Raw genomic sequence first — 21,231 nt, forward strand, 5'->3', positions numbered from 1 at the left:
GTTTGCAGCCATAACATGTTGTGAGCTCAGCAGGCTGGGAGAAGAAGGACACAGTAGGATGAGACTGCTGCCTGCCTGCCCGCTGACTCAAATCTAACTGTAATGGAATTATTTCCAATTACGCAGCCTCCCCACTGGCCCGGCCCAGACTCACAGAGTGAAGGCAAACACTCTCACACACACACATACAGAGCTCCCACAGCCGCTCCTTACAGACTGCAGCCTGGCACAGCAGCGGCTTCAGAAACGCTGGGTGAAGTCTCTGTGAGGGGGCAGAAGCAGGGTCAAACCCATTTCAATGCCTCACAGTTCAGCCGCAAGAACACGACATGAAATTGAAAAAGAGAAGAATAAGGAAAAGAAGAAGAAGAAGAAAAAGTGGTGATAATGAAATTGGAATGGAACTGAAATGGGCTGGGTGTGGGTTCATGTGAGGTGAGGAGGAGGCAGAGGAAGGAATGAATGAATAATGAGATGAGAACACAGCGGAATTCATCTTATATCTAGAACAAACCGTGATCGCACGCGCGCGCGCGCACACACACACACGCACACACAAACACACACACACACATACACACACACACACACACACATACACTGCGCTTGAGTGCCTCCACATCTGCACAGCATACACACCTCTGCATTGGGGAGTGGAAGTCATTTATTATAATGACACACACACACATACAGAGTAAACAGGAAAGGGGCACGGTGCACTGTCATGTGGTTTGGCAGCTGATGCCTTCATTCCTCATTTTAAAAAAAAAACTACAAAGAAATTAGTCATAACCTCCGTGGCCATTGTGTCCTCATGAGAATAACTCATAGGATATTTGATCATCCTCGGTAGTCCAGTGGGCCCATTATTGTCTGGCTCTGTGTTTGGGGGCGTTGGAGGGCAGAATGTGGGTTTAGCGGTGTGTTTGTGTGGAGATCCTGCTCTGTCAGGCTGTATAATGTCAGATAAATGCTTTACTATTGATCTGCCTCTCGCTCCTGTGGTCTCCCAGCATATGCTATGATGGTAAATATGCAGGCAACATAGCAAACACACATTCCACACCTAGAGTAGCCTTGACAACCCTCGTCAAGAATCCAAACAGGGGCTCAGCTCTGAACTCTGGGTTTAAGTGGCGCCGTCGCACAGCCAAACTGTTATTCTGTCAGCTCATTTGACCTTACAGTCATAAATACGTGAGTCTTAACTAGGTCCATAATAATCTGTAGTTGGCTTTGAGGTAGATGAGCGTCTCCAGGTTCTTTGGTAAGACACGGCCGTTCTCGGCATGCAGACAGCGTCCGGCAGCGGTGAAAATGCTCTCCACCACAGTGCCGCACGCAGGGATGGTGAACGCCCTCTTAGCCACTTGGGCAAGCAGAGGAAAGTCGATGGCTTTACGCTGCCAGAAATGCAAAGCCTCCTCATCTGTGGGCTCCTCGCGTAGGTACACGGCCAACTCCTGCTCCAGGCTCTTGGCCTGTGTGGTGGGTCTCTGCTTGATGAAGGAGAACAGCTTGCAGGGCCGTGACAGCGAGGAGACCGGAGACGGAGTTGAGGCCGGAGGAGTCTGGGCTTGAGAATGCAGGTCTGTGTTGGGGTCTAAGAGGCTGGAGGCCATGGAATGTTTGGTTAACTCCTCCAGGAGAACCTGCTTGTGCCAGTCTGGGTTGCTGCTCCATGTGAGCTTAAACTGGGGGTCCAGGGTGGTGGCAGTGATATAGAGGGGGTCCTCCAGCATGGGGGCCAGCCGACGCTCCACAGCCTGGCTGAGCCCCAACAGCAGAGAGGGGCAGTGGAGCACCGACGTCTCAGAGAGATGCTTACGAAGGCCCAGGACACACGGCAAGGCCAGACTGATGGACACGTGCCTGTCTGTCTGTATGTCTGCCTGTCTGTCCCCGTGCACCATGTCCCAGGCCTCAGTGAAGGGCTCTAAAGTGTCTGTCAGCTCCCTCAGCATGGCTCGCTCTGAGCCGCCCAGTGCCAGCTCCCCCGGACCACTAACCTCCTCCAGGAAGTCCACCGAGTCCAGCAGCCGCCGAAGCACCTGCAGCAAACAAACGCCAATACATTTAAATAAATCAACTAAAGACAAGCAGAGACAAGACAAGCAGATTTTGTAGTAAAACGATCTACTGTACCTTCAGCTGAGCAGCCCAGTCTCTTATTGCAGTCGGTGCAAGTCCTGGTCCTCCCAACATCAGACCAGGACCATCAAACACCTGACTGAGCTTCTCTGGTGGGACGGCAGAGGTAATGTAGTTGTAGAAGCAGGCAGCTTTGGCCAGCGATGAGGAGAGCTGAGGACATGAGAGCAGCCCCTCTCTGATACACTGCTCCAGAGAGCGAGAGAAGCAGTCCACGCGACACACACCCAAACCCTGTTCCCACGAGTCCTCCCAGTCTCCCTCCTCTCCTGTGTCGCCATGGCCGTTCCTTCTCCCTTCCTCCACACTGTTAGCACTGTCCACCTCCACTTCATCAACCTCCTGTTGTCCGTTGGCAAGCGAAGGTGCCAACAGGAAGCCAGGAAGACAACATGGCTTTAGGTTGGCTGTAGCCAGGCAGGGGTTGGCAACGACACGGAACGCTCTCCCCGACACACCGTGAGAGTGACACACTTCATCAAAGTCTGAAATCACACGATTCCCAGAGCAGCCACCAATCAGAGGGAGGCAAGCCAGGAGGGCTGAACGCATCTGCCAATCAGATGTAAGAAAATGGCAGGTGACTCCAAGGTACCTAGATGGAAAGAGACAGAAGAGAACACAGATTCATCAGAGAAAGAACGAAACCAAGCAAGCAGCGACTGCGTCTCTTTGATAGGTTTCTTTCCCTCCGTACCCTGACGTGGCTCCAGACAGACCCCTCCAGAGATCCAGGCTGAGGCTGAGGGCGTGTGCAGAGGCCAGAGCCTGTCGGGTTGCCAGCTGGGCCTGGTAAGCGTAGGCAGGGAGGAGTTGGCCCTGGATGTAGTGCTGAGATTCAGGGGTGTAACGTGGCTCCAGGAGCTGCAGCAGCTCTCTGAAGCCTTGGTTCTCCACCATGGACACCGGCTGCAGATCGCGCACGATCATCTTGGCTATGGCCTCGGAGATTAGAACCTGCGGGGAAGAAGAAACACACGTGAGACTCTATACTCCGTCTTTCTCATCTGCAACTGCAATGACGGGAGGAGAAACACACACCTGACGTGGGTCGTGCCTGTCAAACTTGCTCACTCCTCCTCCAGCGCCCCCTCCCACTCCTCCCTCCAGGGTTCCCAATCCTCCAACGCCCCCTCCTCCTCCTCCTCCTCCACCTCCTCCTCCTCCCCCACCGCCTCCAGTGCTGGTGGGGAGAGCATAGCGGGTGTTCCCTCCATTTGTGGTGAAACTGTGCAGTGAGCCTGAGGAGTAACCCTCTCTCTTCATATCCTTCCTTTTCACAAAGTCATCATACATGGCCTGGTGCTTCCGCTGAGTGAGAGGAGACACAAAGACACACTGACACATGAAATCATTCAGTTCTGCGTTTCCATATACAACAGAGGAGTCTTCATGTTGTTGTGTCTGAATGGATGTATAAGGAACATTCTCCCCGGCACAGAAAAGCAACAGCTAAGTACTTAGAATCATCCCAGTTAATGTATATAAAATGATGTAAAAAGTGTTTACAGCTGATGCATCATTGACACGCACACACACACGCGCGCACACACACATACACACACACACACAGAGGAATGAGGCATGTATGTGTATTCGGCGCCCCGCTGCCGTTAACACACACAACAGCACGTTTTGTTTTGTATTCTTACCTTGAGATGCGTTACGAAGTTGGACGTGACACTTCGCTTCGCCTGGATTCTGGTGCCGCACGCCTTGCAGTTGGACTCGATTTTGCCATTTTCCCCTTCGAACACAATATTAAAGTAATCCAGAATAGACACCTTGGAAACTGACGCCATTGGGGCAAAAGCGATCTCTTGCTCCAGAAGTGAGAAAATCAACTTGCTTGATCAAGGGCAGTGTGTGTGTGTGTGTGTGTGTGTGTGTGTGAGGCACTGGGGGGGCAGGGGGGCTCACCACCAGCTCGCCTCTTATCCTGCGCGCAGGCCGGCGTGTTTACGTCCAATTCCGCGATCGCACATCAAAAAATGTTGCTGCCGTTTGCGCAGACAAAAGAAAATGTAATCCCGTGCGTGGTTGGCGTCGTTTGCACGTCCGAAATCGGCCGCGACCGGCTGCCGAGACCGCTGCGGATGTCTGGAAACATCAATAATAAAGCAGGGAGGCTGCATCCGTTGTTCCTGCGCTGCCATCCGCCTTCAGGACGCAAGCAGAGCGGACACACAGCGCCGCGGTTCATGGAGGCTCAGTCACTGTGAGTGGAATAGGACCAGGAAGTACACGCACACGCACACGCACACGATAAAACGGGACTTTCGTTTCCTACTATTTCGACTGTTCCCGGTAAACTTCGGCTGTTCTCAAACGCATCGCACCGGATCGGAAGGTGTCGACGCTCGATTTTTACCGTAATATGCTCACAACACGAAGCAGCATCTCATCAAAGCTTTAATGTGAATATGTTGGATGTCTGAGGTGAGAGTAGAATAAAGAATGATTTAAATAGTAGTTATTTTAAAAGAAATACACAGATTGGACACAAAATCATTTTATTGAAAAGGTTGTTTTACATTTACACGATATAATCTAATCTACACAAAACAATAAATAATACCTGAGTGAAGCTACGGCACAATCCACAAACAAATCCATGTAAACAAAACACTACACAAGCAACAAGACAGTCCACAGAGTCAGTGATGTGCTGAAGCTGGAGGGCCTCACTGACTTCTGACCCCTCACCCTCCACTTTCTACACCTTAATCTGGACTCAAACGTCAGTCTGTGGCCTCGTGGGTCTGAGCGGCGGCGGCGTTTTTCTCCTGCATCGTGCGTTTCTGTTTCATGCCTTGCTTCAGCTCCTCCCTGGTGTCCAATATAGCAGACTGGAGGGTGGCGATCTCAGCCGACAGCTCTATCACTGTCACAGAAGAGAAGGTGAGGGAGGTCAACTTCAAGTCAAACCCATTCATTTTGCACACATTAACACCATCAATCTTAAACTAAACACAGATCTACAGTATATCTAGTAGTAGAGTAGACGTGTTCTGAAGGTATGACATCATCGCACCTTGCTTGAATGCCGATTGTGCTCCTTTCAGCGACTGTGGCACCAAAATTCCAAACCACTTCAGTGGGTCTTGTTGAGGATTCTGCTCTCTTCTCTTTACTGGTGGAGCTTCAGGAGCTTTGTCACTACTTGGTGTTTCCCTCGCTTCTGGTTCTACAATGTCCTTTTGTGGTTTGTGCCTTCTTCTTACACCTGTAAATGACACATACATACTCAATTCTATGTATTACAGTTGAAAATAATGAGTTTTGTTTTGTTTCTTTTTACAACAATCACATCATGGCACACTAACCTTCTTCCTGAGGCCCAACATCCTCTACAGGCCTCGCAGCATTTACTGATTCATTTTTGGACTTTTGTGTGGCTCTCTCTGTGCAGAACTCTACCAAACCGCTGTCCAGTGATCTGTGATGCAGAAAGAAAGAAAGAGGTAATGATAAAGCTTCCGCAGATCTTTCTAATCTTCCATTCAGAATGTGTGACTCCTTACCGAGTGTTAACGCAGACCAGTGGCTCTATTTCACTTGCGTACTGAAGAGCAGAGACCTGTTTGTTCCCCATAGAATACCGAGCCTGGGAAATGGAGAACCACCCCTAAAACGTGAAAGGGACTTTTATTAGTCAATTGAAAAGGAGATTAATACACTCTCTTGCTGCTTCTGTATGCGTTTATCATGACAGAAATATATCAAACACTGTCTGAAGTGAGAGGTTGGAGTTAATGACTAAATCAAGGACTAACAATCATTCAGTTGAAGGTCTGGTTGGGGTTCATTTGAGCAGGAATGCCTGACTAAACTGTATAAACAACAAAACAAGCTGAAGATTACAAAACCTTGACATTAAAGCCTTATATAGATTGTACAATTTGATAATAATAGAATATGATGGATCTTTGTATGATTATTACATATTATCTTAGATAGACGTATGATTGGCACTATGACCAGTACTACCGATACTCTCTCACACACACACACACACACACACACACACACACACACACACACACACACACACACACTTGATATGACGTCTTCTTCATACGGTTGATCATATAATCGGTGATACCTGTTCGATGAGAGAGTTGAAAGCGTTTCGTTTCTCCTCAAGTAACTCCAGCTGGTCCATGAAAATCAGCAGCTTTTCGTCGAGTTGGTGACATAATTCTTCCACTTCTGACAGACCCATGTCGACGGTGTAGCTTAAGGCGATTCAAATACAAACGTTACCACCTAATTTATGTAAAAACAACCTGCCGTCTGTAGGGATCATTTACATCTTTACTTCATAGAAACGCTTGGACCAGGAGAGGTTCACTAAGCACGAACACTTCCGCAAACAGTCATGTGACAATATACGTCACATGATTCGATTTGAGAGATTGTTCCTAGTCCTAAACTGTATAAAGAAAGCACAAAGACAAGCAAATTATCGATAATGCGGTGTGTAAAAGAAATTCTGTGGGCTATTGCTTTTATGTACAAAAAATTAAGAAAACAAAATTAAGAAAAAGCGTGTTCCCATACCGGGAGTCGAACCCGGGCCGCCTGGGTGAAAACCAGGAATCCTAACCGCTAGACCATATGGGACCATTAAACGTGGTAAGGTGTCAAATGAATATGAAGTGACGCATGTATGGCCGTGACGAATGGAATCTGAAAATATGACGAATGGAAACGATATGAATAGTATCAATGGGTCTGTAGCAGGACGGAGTCTTCATCTCTTCAGGACAGAAGCACAGAAACCGGGGAAGAAGGGAAGCCAAGCGACTTGTACAAACATTACACCGCCATGTTTTTGTCTCAGTCTGTAATCTGTCAATACATACGTCATAGTTTCTTCAACGGTTTTCTTCTTTTATATCAGTATTTACAGCGAAAGTGACCTATATACCTCTCACCAATTGTTCGACTTACCCAACAGCCCACAGTGATAAAGCCTCCTGACGCCTTCACAGACATGTCCCCCAGTAGCGCGCCGTGATCGTATAGTGGTTAGTACTCTGCGTTGTGGCCGCAGCAACCCCGGTTCGAATCCGGGTCACGGCAGGGAATGATATCCCTGACACGGCAAGGGGGACTAGCTTTTTTTTCTTAAACCATAATAGGTTGATTGAAACTATCATATATTCACAGATGGATTTAAACAACGCCGTCAATTTTGGTGAAAATACAGTACGAAATGTAGCATATGTACAAATTTGGATATAGGACAAATAGGACGTAGGTATTTACAGTCAATAAAGAATACCTTCAACTGATTTCCTATTCTTAAACAATACTTCCCGCAAAACACATCATTTAACTATAATTAACTGCTTTATAACGTAAAAAGGGCACTATAAGCATCAAAAGGGGGCGGTTACTGAAACAAGAGGCATATGTTTTGATTGGCTTTCGTTGGCTGGCAGCATCAGTGAGCCGAGGTGAACAACCAATCACCGTGCCGGTATATCGCATGTGCCGGTTGTTCCGCGGACAACGGCTTTTTGATTGGTCCCGCTAATCACATGTAACGCCCCTTAGTCCAGTTTGTTCCGTGTTACTCCTCTGACTTCGCGTGCAATTAAAAGGAGGTTACAAGATATATTCTTTTTTCCAGTTTAAACTCCGTACAACCCGTCACTCCACCCGGTAAGAACAGGTAAGGTTGTGCAGTATGCATTGCTTTTCATTTTCGTATTCACTTGCAAAGTTGTGAGCTTCACTTACCTTTTGTAGATGTGATCCAGGTGCATTACAGTTTCTATGGATGGTCTCAGACGTCATTATTGTGGTTGTAGTCTCTTTTTAAATGATCTCTTGTGGATGTTTTACCTCTGTTCTTGCTCTGACATCTCCTCGCCTACTGACAGATCATGGATGCTGCATCAACAACTGGGGTTCTTCACCCATACTGGCCGCGGGACCTTCTGATTCCCAGCTATGTGGCCAATGACCGGTCTATGTCAGAGATCCTGGTGTTCCTCTTCTCTGTGTCGGGGTTGTTTTTGTTGGTGACCTGGCTGATCACTGGTAAACAAGGCTTGGGGTCCTGGAGGCGTCTGGCAGTGTGCTGGTTTGCTGTTTGTGGGTTCATACATGGAGTCATTGAGGGCTGGTTCTCCCTGTACTATGAGATCATCCCAGGAGACCAGAGCTTCCTGTCACAACTGTGTGAGTACAGAAGAGAAGAACAAGTTACAAAATGTTTACTACAGGTTACAATAAGTGATTCCATGTGTTAAAGTGCACGGTGTGTTAATAGATTTCACTTCATCTCCCACAGGGAAAGAGTACTCCAAAGGTGACAGCAGATATGTAATGTGAGTTGAACTAAACATGGAATTATGTTGATTTAAGGAATAACTACATTAAAAAGGACAACACATGTGACGTCACCACTGCATATGTATTTTCCATCCAGAGCAGATAACTTCACCGTCTGCATGGAGACAGTGACTGCTTGCCTGTGGGGGCCGTTCAGCTTCTGGGTTGTGTTTGCCTTCCTCACCAACAAGCCCTACAGATTTGTACTGCAGCTCATTGTTTCATTAGGTAAGACGCCACGGTTGTAAATTCCTATTCATCAAATTTGTGACTACCACGTCTTTAACCCTGGCTGTGATTCCAGGTCAGCTGTACGGGGACGTGCTTTACTTCTACACCGAGCACAGAGACGGATATTCTCACGGCGAGATCGGGCACCCCGTCTACTTCTGGTTCTACTTTGTTTTCATGAATATGCTGTGGGTGGTCATCCCCCTGGTGCTCATCGTGGATGCGTGGAGACATCTGTCAGCGGCTCAGACACATGCAGACGCCACACAGGCACACAAGTCGAAGAGGAACTGAGCAGCAATAAAATGATCTGATTGTGGGACTGTAGGACTCTTGGACTACAAGAGATACAACAGGAAAGGGACAACTGGTAAAGTCCTGAATTTGTAATGTTGTACTGTCAGGATGCAGAATGATCAATTGTTGATACCGAAACCTTTGTTTGGAATAGCATTATTTTTCATTTAAGATGTGTTATTATGTAACATGTTGCGCCATGTGCCTTTTGAATATCAAGTCCCAAGATATGTGAGCTGGGGGAACTGAATAGATAGACACGAAATAAAATCACAGTTTTCACAAAGCCATCTTCTAGTTTCTGTTGACTCATCACATTAACACGGACCGCTAGTAACGCAGAGTCTCATTTACACGTTATAACACGCTTTAACGTTAAAGTTACGCCATCAGCTTTCTTGTACTTATCACACAGAACTCTGCTTTACTGTACTGCTAAATATGATGTACGGTCCATATCAGTCTCACGCCGAAATAGCTCAGTTGGGAGAGCGTTAGACTGAAGATCTAAAGGTCCCTGGTTCGATCCCGGGTTTCGGCAATTTTTGTCTGTACTAATTTCCGAATTTATTTATATCAACATGACCCATTTTCCTTTTACTTACAGCAATGATCAAACACGTGTTTCGTGTCTAATATAAACACTTAACCTTGGCTAACAACAACATTCATGTTTTTTAAAGAGACAAAATAGCTCTCCACCCTCGTCTTTACCATGTCTGAGTTTATTGCTGATAAAGCCTGACACCTTGTGGTACGATTCAAACATTACATGTATGAAGGTTTGTGAGCTTATTTAATGGAGAATACAGAAGTATTGCTTATCAACCATGTACTCCTCACTCTCAACAAAAACACTGCCTAGATAAATAAAAATGAGTGCTATATGCAGCATAATTTACGTTTGAAGAAGTCACATGATCCAAAGATGAGCTTTAGTTTGGACATACTACACAGAATTTAGAGATTCACCTCAATATTTAAGTGAAGATTTGAATTCTTCTTTTGTGTCACCTTGCAGTCTTCAGCTGAACATTTTGCTGAGTCGCATTCCAAGCTGTGCGTTTGTCTCTTTCTCTTTATTGGCTACATCTTTCAGTGCTTTCAGGGCCGCAGGCGAATCTGGTTGGAGCTGCAGCAGTTTCCTAAAGGCGTGACGGGCCTCCTCCAGCTCATTCACCATCTGGCAGGCCTGGCCCAGCCGGTACCAAGCTTTAGCTCCGCTGGGCTCCAGGCTGGTGGCCTTAGCGGCGCTGGCCTTAGCTCTCTGTGGCAGGTTGAGTTTCAGCTGGCATAAGGACAAGTTGGAGTGCAGCTCTGCTTTAAAGGTTTTGCATTCTTTAGCTGAAGGTGAGACTGAGTCCGTGTGCAGCTGCTGCCCTTCATCACACGACTTCGCCTCCTTCTGCTCCTCACTTTCTTGCCCTTTTGCTGACGCCTCTCTGCTCTGTCGGTTGAGCGTGATGAGGAGTTTGAGGGCTCGGCTGTAGCTGTCTGCAGCGCCCCACACATCCCCACTCCTGAATCTAACCCCGCCCCTCTCCTTATGTGCCCTCACCCACTCCCATTTATCACCAGGAGACAACTCCCACCAGTCCTTGCCTGGTGTGAAAGTGTGGAGTTCAACCGTGGCATAAAGAGGCCGGCGTTCCTCTGCAGGCGGGGCCACAGGGTCATCGGATCCTTTTTCCACTGCTGTCAATAGAATCTGAGTAACAAATACAGATATCAGTATGTCATCATTCTTGTAAACATTCAGCATTAAGAAATATGACAAAATAAGTGACTATTATTTCTATTTTTCTATTCTGTCAAATAAACATTGACATTAGTATTTTAAATTCCAAAACAGAATTGAATCCAACCAGCTTAATGGCCATACCCAAAAATAAGTGATTAAATGTGTGTAAATGTCACATTCTTAATTATTTACTGACCTCACACTCCTCTCCAGCTCTCATTCCCTCCACGCAGGCTTCTGTAACGTCACACTGACCCTCCCCTAACTTCAGCGTTATCCAGTCACCCAGAGGAACCTGGAGCACAGAGTCGAGACACCGTGTGAAGGTTGTGATCACTTCGTCTGTCAGCTCACTAACCGCCCGGGCAGGTGGAACTGACAGATTTCCATTTTCAGCTTCCGGACTCTCTGTTTTGTCACCATCAGCTTTCAGCCGCACACGGACTCGACACAGAGAACCCAACCTCGGACAGAAACCGGACGACTGTGCTAGATGAGAAGACAAAAAACAAAATGCATGTTTCAGTGTGTAACTCTAGTGGACAGAGACATAATAACTGAGGCAAAGTGTAACGTAAGGCAGCGTACATGCATCAGCCCCTATAATATGAGCAGGAGCTGGACTTTTCTTGAGTGTTTGCTTTTTGTGAACCTCCCACAGGCCTCTGGGACACACAGACACCCAGGAGGAGACATCAGCAGCTTCAGAGTGAGCAGGATCCATCACTGGAATCAGAAAACAAACATATTTAGCATTCATTTCTGCTGTTTGTGCAAGCCTACAAATCTCAAAGCTGTTGTGGAATTGTCAGAATAAGGACAAAATGACAAACATTTAAGTTGCAAACACACATAAAGTCTCACCTACAACATAATGCTTTGATAAAACATAAACGTTAACCCGACAGAACAATTACAATGTTTAGGTCTGATGATACGCAGAAAGAGAGTCAAAACAACACATAACATCAATTTGAATTATGACATTTAGCCTCCAAATTTCAAATACTATCACGTGTTACTTCTTACTAGCTTTTTAAATTTAACCAACAACATCCTTCCAATCTCACACGCTTCTCTCAACTTCGCTTTGCAATGTAAACATATATAAGGAGTGAGAATTATCTGGGTAGTGTTTCTCAAAGAATACTCTCATTAGCTTTGCTACACGGAACAAGCGAACATAGATAGCATCACACAGCTAACAAGGACTCCCAATCCAAGCGTGAAGAAAACTACGACTGAATTCTAAAGTATCAACTTGTTCATTTTAAAGCTCATATCTCCTGCTTATTGTAAATCATATTCATTTGTGTTACCTTGGAAACACAAGCCCAATATTACGGCTGCGGCTCAGAGTAAACAAACGCTTAGTAGCTTCTTCCTTTTCTTTTTCGACCTCCGATAACAAACCTAGTTTAGCTCTATATCGCCACCTACTGCACAGGAGTGAAACTCATTGTGGCAAAATAAAGCATTTTCGACATACAGTATATTGTCCTATAAACGTTTCACGAATAAATAAAATAAAATCTACGCCACTATTTTAATTAATATTAGTATCTCCTATTATACTGTTATATTCATACATTTCACTGGCCCATTAAGAATCACAGTTCCCATTACCTGTGCAATGTTGTATTTTAAAAGAAAAGTCTGACTGTTTTTGTTCACAGTAAATTCAAAATAGATTATAAATGTATAGAAACAAACCCCTAGAAAAAAAGGTTCAGGTCACAAGCAGCAGGTGGAGACAAAGACCAAAATTATTGCAAATGAACTCAGGAAAGAACAGTCCGTGTAAAACAGCAAAGAAGGTAACAGGAAATGGAAACATTTAAACAACATATAGTCTGGAGTCACCAAAATGATTGAGAGGTGGTTTCATGCCTACTTGTCCACATACATTTGTCTTACTACCTACAAGAGCATTGGCATCACCTCCCTCCCCCCTTCACTGACGCACACACGCAAACACACGTTAGATCTCTGTGTATTGACCTTTGACTTCTACCACTCATGTTTAAGGCCTGTGTGTTAATCTGCCCTGTCAGTAGGAGTTAGAGCTCTATCGTTTGGCCACTAGAAACCATTAGGTCTATCAGAGGAATACCTCACTAAACTTCCCTGTGTGTGTGTGTGTGTGTGTGTGTGTGTGCGTTTGTCTTATAGTGTGGGGTGAGTGAGAGTGAGTGAGAGAGTGGAAGAGGGTCATTTAAGATGCTATCTGTGCTCTTTTGTGGGGCCTGTTTGTCCCTTGTTGAAGATAATAAACCTGCTACAGTGATGAGATTTCTCCACATGATATGATGAGATGAGATCTGTGCATGTGGCACAGAGGAAAGTCACATGGAAAGTTTGGACATCGAATCTTCTAATCATTTCAAACTGCTGAAACAAAGTCTCCAGAGAAATTGACCTTTGGCGTTGGAAGGTTTGGGTTTGGCTGCTCAAAGGCATAAGTAACTGCACACACACACACACTCATATTCATGAATCTCCATCTCTTGTAGTCCGTTCACCTTCCCCTTGATTTCCCCACTGGTGTCTTGTGTAACATCCCCGTGGGTAAGTTCAGAAGCGAGCTCAAACAACAAAGAGTGGTCCCAGGGCTCGTGGGCTGCACTTTGTACGCCAGAAAGGCGTTGCAACCCACCAAAAGTTGGGGCCGGGGAACAGCTGCAACCCCAGTAGCCAGAGCTCAGTGCTGTGATTCACTCCTGGGGTTTTAATGTGCGTCATTCTGGGAAAAGGTGGAGTATGACAGGTGATCAAAAAAGAGAAAAGAGCCAGGGAGGAGAAGAAGAAGTAGAAGAAGAAGAAGAAGAAGAAGAAGGGAAGTTGAAGAAGAGAAGCAGGACGAGACAAGAGCGACCACTGAGAACCTTGTACGATCCATCCTAACCGGGAATAAAAAAGACAAGAGCTTAGTTCTGTGTGTGTGCTTTTACCTCAAAAAGCTAAATCATACAAAAACGCGTGTTTGCCTGTGTTTGTTTTCTCCTCAAGGCGGACAGTTGGTCTGAAATGCTTCGATCGCATATCCTCCAACACTCACAAACACAAACACACACACACACACCGCCTCTGTGAGCCAGGCCGGCCAGGGTCTGACTCGTAAACAGATCGGGCCGTACTACTGGGGTGTTTATCCCTCACAGCGAGACCGACCGGCCGCTGCGCATGATACTGTCTGAGCGCCGAGGCTGTGCACTTGGGGTCTTGAGCAAGTGAGCACTTTAACCGTATCTAGCTTTACTCCCTCAGGGCTGTTTGTTGTTGATAGTGAGAAACACTGAACACAGCTCAGACTTCACTATGTAAACTCAATGTGAAGGCAGAAGTCAGCTCTAAGTGGTTCCCACACTCAGAATTGGTATATGAGACAAAGTAGAGGATCATCCCACCCCATTAAGACACCTTTATCACACTGTAAAACAACAACAAAACTATAATATTCACCATCAAATGAGTCACTTCTCAGATTTGTTGGATTTATTGAAGTTTCCAGGTCAAGTGTGGATCACGGTCGATTCGAGCCGCTGACACGATGAGGTCAAACGAGACAGAATTAAAGGTATCGCCCCAGCACTTGCGGCATCAACATACAAAGTACATTGTGTCCCATCCTGTGCTCATACCAGCCAATAAAAAACAAAGACTATCTCGCTGCACGGCCTTGTAATTCAGACTGATTGCCAGCAATATTGCACAAGCAGTGAAATATGACTTTTCTCCTCCATTAGAAGTGGTGGAGTGGAGCCTGCCAGGTCAGGGCCATTCATCTACATTATAATGTCATGATGAGGTTGCACGAGAGGAAAACATGCTGCTCGCTCAACTCCCAGCGTAACAGCACTTTGGAGTATTGCATCCTTTACGTGGCACACGCGGTTTTGCACGCGCGGACGCCGCACTCTTGTGAAAATGCACAGTAAGCCCGCTGATCGCTGCGAAAAGAGCGGCGGCTGCCATCGAAAACTGGATGCCTGACGCTGTGCTTTCTCTGGAACGGAGGGGGAATGTTAATGACATTTCAACACTTCTGTGGTTTTTCATTATACATAATCTGGTTGCAAGAAGCCTTATTTATCTTTATTTTGATATATAAATTTAAATCTGTATGTGGTTTAGTTCGAAAGCAGCGCATGCGAGAGAGAATGTCGAACGAATGCGAATGTGTGTGTGTGTGTCTGTGGAGTCAGGACGTGCAGATGTGGCACACAGTTCAAACTCTCCTCTTGCTCTTAGCGTCCACTCACACACTTAAACACACACACATGCGCACACACACACACACACACTGAAACACACACACATGCGTTACGCTGCTATTTTGCCATCACGGACGGATATTCACAACATTGTGTGTGTGTGTGTGTGTGTGTGTGTGTGTGTGTGTGTGTGTGTGTGTGTGTGTGTGCGCGTGTGTGTGTGTGTGTCTGTGTGTGTGCAAGCCTACTGGGAATAAGGGGGATCTGGCATTAGTAAGCCAGTAAGGGTAGATTTGTTTTAACTGGAGCGTGAACTGGCTCCTTAACTCTATTATGTTGTTTCTCTGGGGCCCCATTATACAGTGGGACCTGCGTGGCCTGAGTGGGAACCCACTGAGGGGAGGAGATGGCTATCGGGAGCCACGGGGCAGATAGGGGGACCGTTTTTATCGATGCACACGCTGTAATGGGGGTTTCCTGTGAGGGGGCCTGAGGTGTTCCTTCTGACAGAGCTTTCATGTGTTCTTCTACTGTAATGTGAGTGTGTGTGAGCAGAGAAAGTCACTGTGGGCCATTAGCCCTCTGCACGCATGCACACTAGCACACATCTGGATATGCTTCCGCTTAAACAGTCACCAACATACAGTCGTTTGATTCATGCGACCTTTAAACACCAATTGAACACTTTTAGATAACACCAATTAGACTATTTGGCCTGTGTATAACCACCACCATCATGTGAGCACCATATCTACAGACACACACACACACACACACATATCCACCCACCTGCCACCTGCTCATTTCTTGTCACAGGGCTTGCACGCAATTTTATCCACCATTTCACACAGATTGCAAATTTACATGCTCGCAACTGTCAGATATCTGTAAGAGAGTCTCCGGCAAAATGAATTCAGATGTGTGTGTTTTTTTTTTATAGTTGATACACTAAAGCACAAACTCTGTCAGCCGCTAACAGCGTAATCAGTGGAAACGCTCTCCATGTGTGACGATCCTGTGAGCGAGGGCTTGATGTACAGTTGACATACCCATAAAGATTTTACAGCTGTGTTTAGGAGACGGCCTTGCTTGTGAGGCCTGTAGGCTTAACTTAGCCATGTACTGTATCAGCTACTTGGTGCAGGTGGGGGCACACACACTCGCCTCTTCTCCGAAAGTGAGTGGTGGGTTCGCAGGAGTGCAAAGAGGGCAGGAAGGGCAGCGAGAGAGAGAGAGGGAGAGCGAGAGAGAGAGCAAAGTTGGCCAGTGAAAAGAAACAAATGTTAAGATTACAGAATCACCTGGGCAACAGTGATTTATACAGGAGTTAGGTTAGGTTTGGATCTGGGTCTGAGGTCTGCAGAGGGGGCGAGGGGCCCTAATTCAGACCAGCCTGCCGTCAAAGTAACAGTTATCAGCTCTGCAGACTGTCAGCTGGTGGACCGGGGCATGTCCTGTCATGTGTGTGTCAGCCTCACTAGATGGTCTCACACGGTGTTCTCAACAAGCTGTGCGTGTGTGTGTGAGGGATGAGGCCTGTGGCTTTGGTCTACATGGAGGGTTCCCAATGAAACAGAGCAGCAATAGTGAAAGGACTTAGAGTATATAAACCAATACAATCTGATCATTATATATTGTTTTGCTATGTATTCAGATTCAGATTTTTTGTGAAGATAGAAGAACTTCATCGTGCGGACATTTGAAATCCATTATTACACTTTTACAGCTATCCCACATATTTACTAGCAGTGGGAAATATGGTGTAAACCCCCCACAGGGAGGATCAGTATCATAATCTACCTTCAAAGTACCATTTCAGCTGAACTCCAGAAGTGTGTTATCTGAAAGGCACCGTACCCAGGAGAGCGATACGGGGCAGTGTGAGAGGGCAAAGGCAGACGAGGCCAGCCCACCCATCGGAGTGGAACATGCGGAGGGCAGATGTACAAAAGGGTGCATCGGGCTCCTTTCAGAGTACAAAAGGTTGGTTTTAAATAAGACCCAGCTGATGTTGCTGTTCTCTCCTCAGACTCCTCAGCCCTCTCTCGCTCTCTCCACTCCTCCATCTCTTCGTCATGTCCGTAGGCCTCTCTTACTAATCCTCTTGCACCGTTTGACCTGTGACTTTGTGCCCATACTTTTTCACATTTCTCCCCCTCTTTTGTTCTGCTTGGAGCGGGTGTATGTGTGGCAGTCTCAGGGGAGCAGGTAAAGTATAAATCTATAGCCGTTCTGACATCTCCCTGTCTCTGGTTCCCATTTGGTCTGATGCCCTGCAATCACTCACTCCTGTGCTCTCATCCTTCCCTTTTCTTTTCGCTTTCACTCTTCTCATTTTGCAGACATTAAGTAAACCATGTGGACTTTTTTGAGTCTTTGAGTTGGAAATTCAATTCATATCTTGACTAACAATGAAAACGGACCCTGATTGTCTTTCCTTTGCCATTTACTCTTCTTCTCTCCAAATGAACATAAAAAGGCCGGGTCAGTATTCCTGCTGACAGCTAGAATCAGCAGCACGACAAGATCCCGCTCTGCACTTTCATCTGCAGTCATATCTGGTTGATCAGTGAAACCGCTTAATGTGGACATGTGTTTCCCCTGTTAACAGTCTGCTACGGGGCACATACACTCACACACACTCAATGAGGAAGAGAGTCTGTTTCATATCCCGCAGTGAGCAGGCTGATAAGGAATTCTGCATTTATAAGAACTTAAATGTGTGGCTTGTACAGCATCATTTGAATTATGTCACAGTCTCTCCAAGTCAAAGTCCTGCTTGATCTGAAGGCTTTCTTCACTTCTTTCATATTGGGGACAGAGTAAAATAACACAGTGAATATTCACGAGTTAAGCCTTTGTTGTGTCTTATATCCTGATAAGAGAGCAGTGGAGAGTTGTGACTGCCCTCTACTGGAACTTAGGAGGAGTGTGATTGGATTGTATCAGTGTCTGCTCCACACAAAGCTGAGCCTTTATATTCTCAAGCGTTAAATATCTTTGGACTTTGTAAGCATAAACTCGAAGCAAAAGACGATGCAGTCTTTGAGCACAAACACCTGCGTTTAACCTCTAGTTGTGTCTTTAAAATGATTATGTCGGGGAAACGAGATAAAATGAGGGTGTTGGAGCAAAGCTGAGTGAGGTTTGGGAAGACGAAGGTTCTATGGAGCAGCAGGATGCTAGAGAAGAGTCAGGAGGAGGGGAATGAGACAGAAGACCACCAAAGAGGACAGAGGGGTTTGATTAGAAGCACATGGTGAGACATTGGGGCTTGCAACATTGGTGTATGAGGACGAAGGTAGGTGGGAGCAGCCAGACTACCTGGCATTAGGAGACTCCTGGGGCTGGTTCAGATATCTGCTGCAGGCCTGACGGGGATAGCTTTTCATATAGGGCTGATTCCAAGGTATACGTCAGCCAGCCACAGGAGAAACCAACACATTTCCACTACGCATGGCAGCACAAGTACGTGCGTCTGCAAGAACAGGCCCCACGTTCCGATCCTCAACATCTCCTGAACCCTGGCAGAGACTACAGAAGAGAAGCTTCCAGGCCCTTAAAGCGGTCCAGAGGCTGATCTAAGCCTCAGATCTACCAACATAGCTGTGTTTCAGATCTCCAGAGGCCTCAAGAGGGCCCGTCCATCACAGTCAGAGATACGAGAGTATACGTAGAGCTGACACAAGGGCAACATTTCACCCTGACAGGCCAGGACGAGCGCCAGCCCCCTGCCAGGGATGTGCCAGCTTTTACTGGACTGATTCAGTCAGCCACAACACAGCTATTGTGAAAAGATGGCGTGAAAACCCTGTGTTCCTCACCAAGAAAATGTTTTCATTTTGATGTTGACAATTACTTGCAGCATTCTGACATCAGCCTGGCAAGCGTCATCGCTCAAATGTGGAGCTGGTAAGCTGCTGTCACCGTTCCACGCAGGGCAGCGTGCAACTAAAGCTTTACATAATGTCTGCTAGACAAACTGCCAAGACAAAAACACACACGCTTCACCGTGAAGTGTGTGTGTACTTGCCTCGAAGCACAGCACAGCACATGGATTGAATGGTTGATACTGATACTAGTAATATATGCCTATAATAGAGAAATATGCAAAGATGAACAGTTACAGATTGAGATTCACTGTGATCTTTACAGCCTTGTTCATAAATGTCTTCAATCATTTGCATTCATTCCAGTCACTTTTTCTTCACGTGGTATCAGAAAATTTGAGCACATTACAGAATTGTTTTTAGACAATGATAGTTTGAAACGCTGCCTAGTATTACTATGATTTTGACATCAGATGCTAATATCGATAGTAGAAAAGTTATTGCAGTGCCGTCCATCCCACCCAGGACGAATATAAGATATCTGTTTAATCCGGGATTGAACCTGGCAGGAAATTGTAGGCCAGACAGAGGCTCACAGGGCTTCAGAGGCTCGTTGAAATGCCTGCAAGAACACACAGGATGAGTCGACTTTGACCCCGGTGACCTTCAGAGACAACCATAGCAGCAGAAAATTACATGAGTAACTCTGAACGTCTGTCTGGTGTGAGAATGAAAGGGCACACATGTGATCGTCCTATTTATGTGCATTACTTCTCTCATTCATAACACTTCCCCCGTAATGAAGTTGTCAACAGCTAACTCTTGACACACACACACACACACACACACACACACACATTCAGCAATTACACACTGATTACACACTCAGACACCACAGCACATGCTTCAAAATGTGTGTCAGCAATTTCACCAACAGTCACCAGGGAACGATGACGGCCTGAACCGGTGAGTCACGATGCCAGTGAAGCAGAGCTTCACAGAGGGACACAGAGGGACACAGAGGGACAGAGAACCATTCGGTTTGGTCTTCTTCAACAAAAGCTCCTCCATCCTGCTGATGTTCTTCTACAGTAGCGTATTAAACTTGTGTGTCTCATGTACCTCATTCCTTATTTGGCCTCACGTTAATTCGGTCCATGTACGTTACGGCAGACAGAGCTGTGAGTCCAGAGCTTTTATTATTGACACCCCCCACCCTCAGTCAGACGTAATAGCAGAGGCCCAGCAGACAGGCATCAACAGGGGTTTAAGAGTTTAATATTGTGTAGGGTGGCTTTACATGGGTTGTTGTTGCTGTTTGTGCCAGGGGATGCAAGTCCCTGTCTGAGCCCCTTTGTGTCTGCCGGGTTCAATACGTTTGGCACAGCAGTAATGGAGGAGCTGGGACTGGGGGGTGACCACCGTGGCAGAGTCGTACCTCCCAGTGTGTGTGTGTGTGTGTGTGTGTGTGTGTGTGTGTGTGTGTGTGTGTGTGTGTGTGTGTGTGCCTGTAATACAGCATGCCTGGGACTAAACCGCATTTGATTTTTATACGCTTGTGGCTAACAGAAGCCAGATGTGGCCGCCTCCAGGGAGCTCACCATCGAAACAGCCATTTATTTCTCTTTTTCACTCTCTTTAATGAGATCTGTGTGTGTGTATGTGTGTGTGTGCGCGTGTTTGCTCACATATATGCTTACATGCCTATAAGTGTGAGCAGAAAGGGCCGGTAAGCCGCAAAAGCGTTTGCTGATTGTTCAGCAAAAGCAGAATCCGTCTAGTTCTTGCCGAGTGTGAGGATGACGAGATCCATGATTTCATCACAGAAAGATAAATGAGAAACAATAGATCAGGGTGTCAGAGCTCTGTGGACTCACAGTCCTCTGGACGCTCAACCTGGCCCTCAGACACAAGAAGATTCATGGCGCCGAAGTTAGAGGTGAAGTAAGAATTGAGCGCGCGCACACACACACACACACAAACAGAGAGAGAGAGAGAGAGAAATACACACCCTGTCACAAACAGACTGATAACACACACAAAAAATAATCTTGGCATCCTGATAGAAGCGCATTCATCAGCTCATCAGTGTGCAATTATTCACTCACTACAAACAGGAAATGTGAGTTATTGCACCACAGTTGTCAGGCTGAGCATAGATTAGTGTTGGAAAGGAGAGCGGAGATGATATGAAGCAAAAGAGCAGCGGCAAAGAGGGAAGGGAGAGTGTTAACTGAAAGCGAATGTGTCTGCTCTGGCTGCTGGTCAGAGATGGGCCGCCGTCCCAGTTGGCTTCCACTTCAAAGGCTGCAGCCCGCCCCGTTTCAGGCGCACCTGCAGCCGGTTAAAGCCTGCTCTCATCACTCAGGGCGTGGAGGGAGCTCACCTACAACCTAGAGCTCTCACCACAAAACCGTTG

General features: G+C 46.4%; 4 protein-coding genes and 3 non-coding genes across 9 annotated transcripts; 3 read left to right on the top strand and 4 right to left on the bottom strand.

Moving 5' to 3' along the window:
* Positions 1–659: 659 nt before the first annotated feature.
* Positions 660–4,352, bottom strand: LOC143012933 (zinc finger BED domain-containing protein 4). Its single transcript, XM_076166274.1, has 5 exons — positions 3,804–4,352; positions 3,193–3,462; positions 2,849–3,108; positions 2,146–2,746; positions 660–2,051 (listed from the first exon to the last, which is right to left on the bottom strand). The coding sequence occupies exons 1-5, from the start codon at positions 3,951–3,953 to the stop codon at positions 1,209–1,211; spliced, it is 2,124 nt and encodes a 707-aa protein (XP_076022389.1). The 5' UTR covers positions 3,954–4,352; the 3' UTR covers positions 660–1,208.
* A 342-nt stretch (positions 4,353–4,694) lies between these two features.
* Positions 4,695–6,591, bottom strand: vma22 (vacuolar ATPase assembly factor VMA22). Its single transcript, XM_076166728.1, has 5 exons — positions 6,257–6,591; positions 5,676–5,779; positions 5,478–5,590; positions 5,186–5,377; positions 4,695–5,035 (listed from the first exon to the last, which is right to left on the bottom strand). Exons 1-5 carry the CDS (start codon positions 6,374–6,376, stop codon positions 4,893–4,895), a joined length of 672 nt encoding a protein of 223 aa, XP_076022843.1. The 5' UTR covers positions 6,377–6,591; the 3' UTR covers positions 4,695–4,892.
* A 114-nt stretch (positions 6,592–6,705) lies between these two features.
* Positions 6,706–6,777, bottom strand: trnae-uuc (transfer RNA glutamic acid (anticodon UUC)). The gene has a single exon. It is a non-coding gene; the product is annotated as a tRNA-Glu (tRNA).
* Positions 6,778–7,167: 390 nt separating this feature from the next.
* trnah-gug (transfer RNA histidin (anticodon GUG)) lies at positions 7,168–7,239 on the top strand. Its single transcript has one exon. It is a non-coding gene; the product is annotated as a tRNA-His (tRNA).
* Positions 7,240–7,705: 466 nt separating this feature from the next.
* ebp (EBP cholestenol delta-isomerase) lies at positions 7,706–9,314 on the top strand. Of its 2 annotated transcripts, none has more exons than XM_076166140.1 (5): positions 7,706–7,834; positions 8,046–8,346; positions 8,459–8,495; positions 8,597–8,727; positions 8,804–9,314. In XM_076166140.1, the coding sequence occupies exons 2-5, from the start codon at positions 8,049–8,051 to the stop codon at positions 9,022–9,024; spliced, it is 687 nt and encodes a 228-aa protein (XP_076022255.1). In that variant the 5' UTR covers positions 7,706–7,834; positions 8,046–8,048; the 3' UTR covers positions 9,025–9,314. The 2 variants fall into 2 exon arrangements, with proteins under 2 accessions (XP_076022255.1, XP_076022256.1); XM_076166141.1 differs by having other exon boundaries at positions 7,714–7,824.
* Positions 9,315–9,495: 181 nt separating this feature from the next.
* trnaf-gaa (transfer RNA phenylalanine (anticodon GAA)) lies at positions 9,496–9,568 on the top strand. Its single transcript has one exon. It is a non-coding gene; the product is annotated as a tRNA-Phe (tRNA).
* A 168-nt stretch (positions 9,569–9,736) lies between these two features.
* On the bottom strand, positions 9,737–12,179 carry fkbpl (FKBP prolyl isomerase like). Of its 2 annotated transcripts, XM_076166688.1 has the most exons (4): positions 12,088–12,179; positions 11,357–11,494; positions 10,965–11,257; positions 9,737–10,735 (listed from the first exon to the last, which is right to left on the bottom strand). In XM_076166688.1, the coding sequence occupies exons 2-4, from the start codon at positions 11,490–11,492 to the stop codon at positions 10,052–10,054; spliced, it is 1,113 nt and encodes a 370-aa protein (XP_076022803.1). In that variant the 5' UTR covers positions 11,493–11,494; positions 12,088–12,179; the 3' UTR covers positions 9,737–10,051. The 2 variants fall into 2 exon arrangements, with proteins under 2 accessions (XP_076022803.1, XP_076022804.1); XM_076166689.1 differs by lacking the exon at positions 12,088–12,179 and having other exon boundaries at positions 10,965–11,252; positions 11,357–11,449.
* Between the last annotated feature and the right edge of the window lie 9,052 nt (positions 12,180–21,231).

This window comes from Genypterus blacodes, unplaced genomic scaffold (genome assembly GCF_046128005.1).
Source record: "Genypterus blacodes isolate CSIRO-AG114 ecotype Tasmania unplaced genomic scaffold, CSIRO-AGI_Gbla_v1 ptg000156l_1, whole genome shotgun sequence".
In the NCBI taxonomy this organism is placed as follows: Eukaryota; Metazoa; Chordata; class Actinopteri; order Ophidiiformes; family Ophidiidae; genus Genypterus; species Genypterus blacodes.

Bases quoted from the DNA above. Each gene is read 5' to 3' on its own strand.
- fkbpl (XM_076166688.1), bottom strand. From the start codon at position 11,492: ATGGATCCTGCTCACTCTGAAGCTGCTGATGTCTCCTCCTGGGTGTCT. The intron at 11,258-11,356 runs GTACGCTGCCTT...CTTCTCATCTAG, and splicing joins TATTATAGGGGCTGATGCAT to CACAGTCGTCCGGTTTCTGT. The intron at 10,736-10,964 runs GTCAGTAAATAA...TTTGTTACTCAG, and splicing joins GAGCTGGAGAGGAGTGTGAG to ATTCTATTGACAGCAGTGGA.
- ebp (XM_076166140.1), top strand. From the start codon at position 8,049: ATGGATGCTGCATCAACAACTGGGGTTCTTCACCCATACTGGCCGCGG. The intron at 8,496-8,596 runs GTGAGTTGAACT...TTTTCCATCCAG, and splicing joins GGTGACAGCAGATATGTAAT to AGCAGATAACTTCACCGTCT. The intron at 8,728-8,803 runs GTAAGACGCCAC...CTGTGATTCCAG, and splicing joins GCAGCTCATTGTTTCATTAG to GTCAGCTGTACGGGGACGTG.
- vma22 (XM_076166728.1), bottom strand. From the start codon at position 6,376: ATGGGTCTGTCAGAAGTGGAAGAATTATGTCACCAACTCGACGAAAAG. The intron at 5,378-5,477 runs GTTAGTGTGCCA...TGTCATTTACAG, and splicing joins TGTTGGGCCTCAGGAAGAAG to GTGTAAGAAGAAGGCACAAA. The intron at 5,036-5,185 runs GTGCGATGATGT...CTTCTGTGACAG, and splicing joins ACAATCGGCATTCAAGCAAG to TGATAGAGCTGTCGGCTGAG.
- LOC143012933 (XM_076166274.1), bottom strand. From the start codon at position 3,953: ATGGCGTCAGTTTCCAAGGTGTCTATTCTGGATTACTTTAATATTGTG. The intron at 3,463-3,803 runs GTAAGAATACAA...CCTCTCACTCAG, and splicing joins ACTTCGTAACGCATCTCAAG to CGGAAGCACCAGGCCATGTA. The intron at 2,747-2,848 runs GTACGGAGGGAA...CTTTCCATCTAG, and splicing joins CTGTCTGGAGCCACGTCAGG to GTACCTTGGAGTCACCTGCC.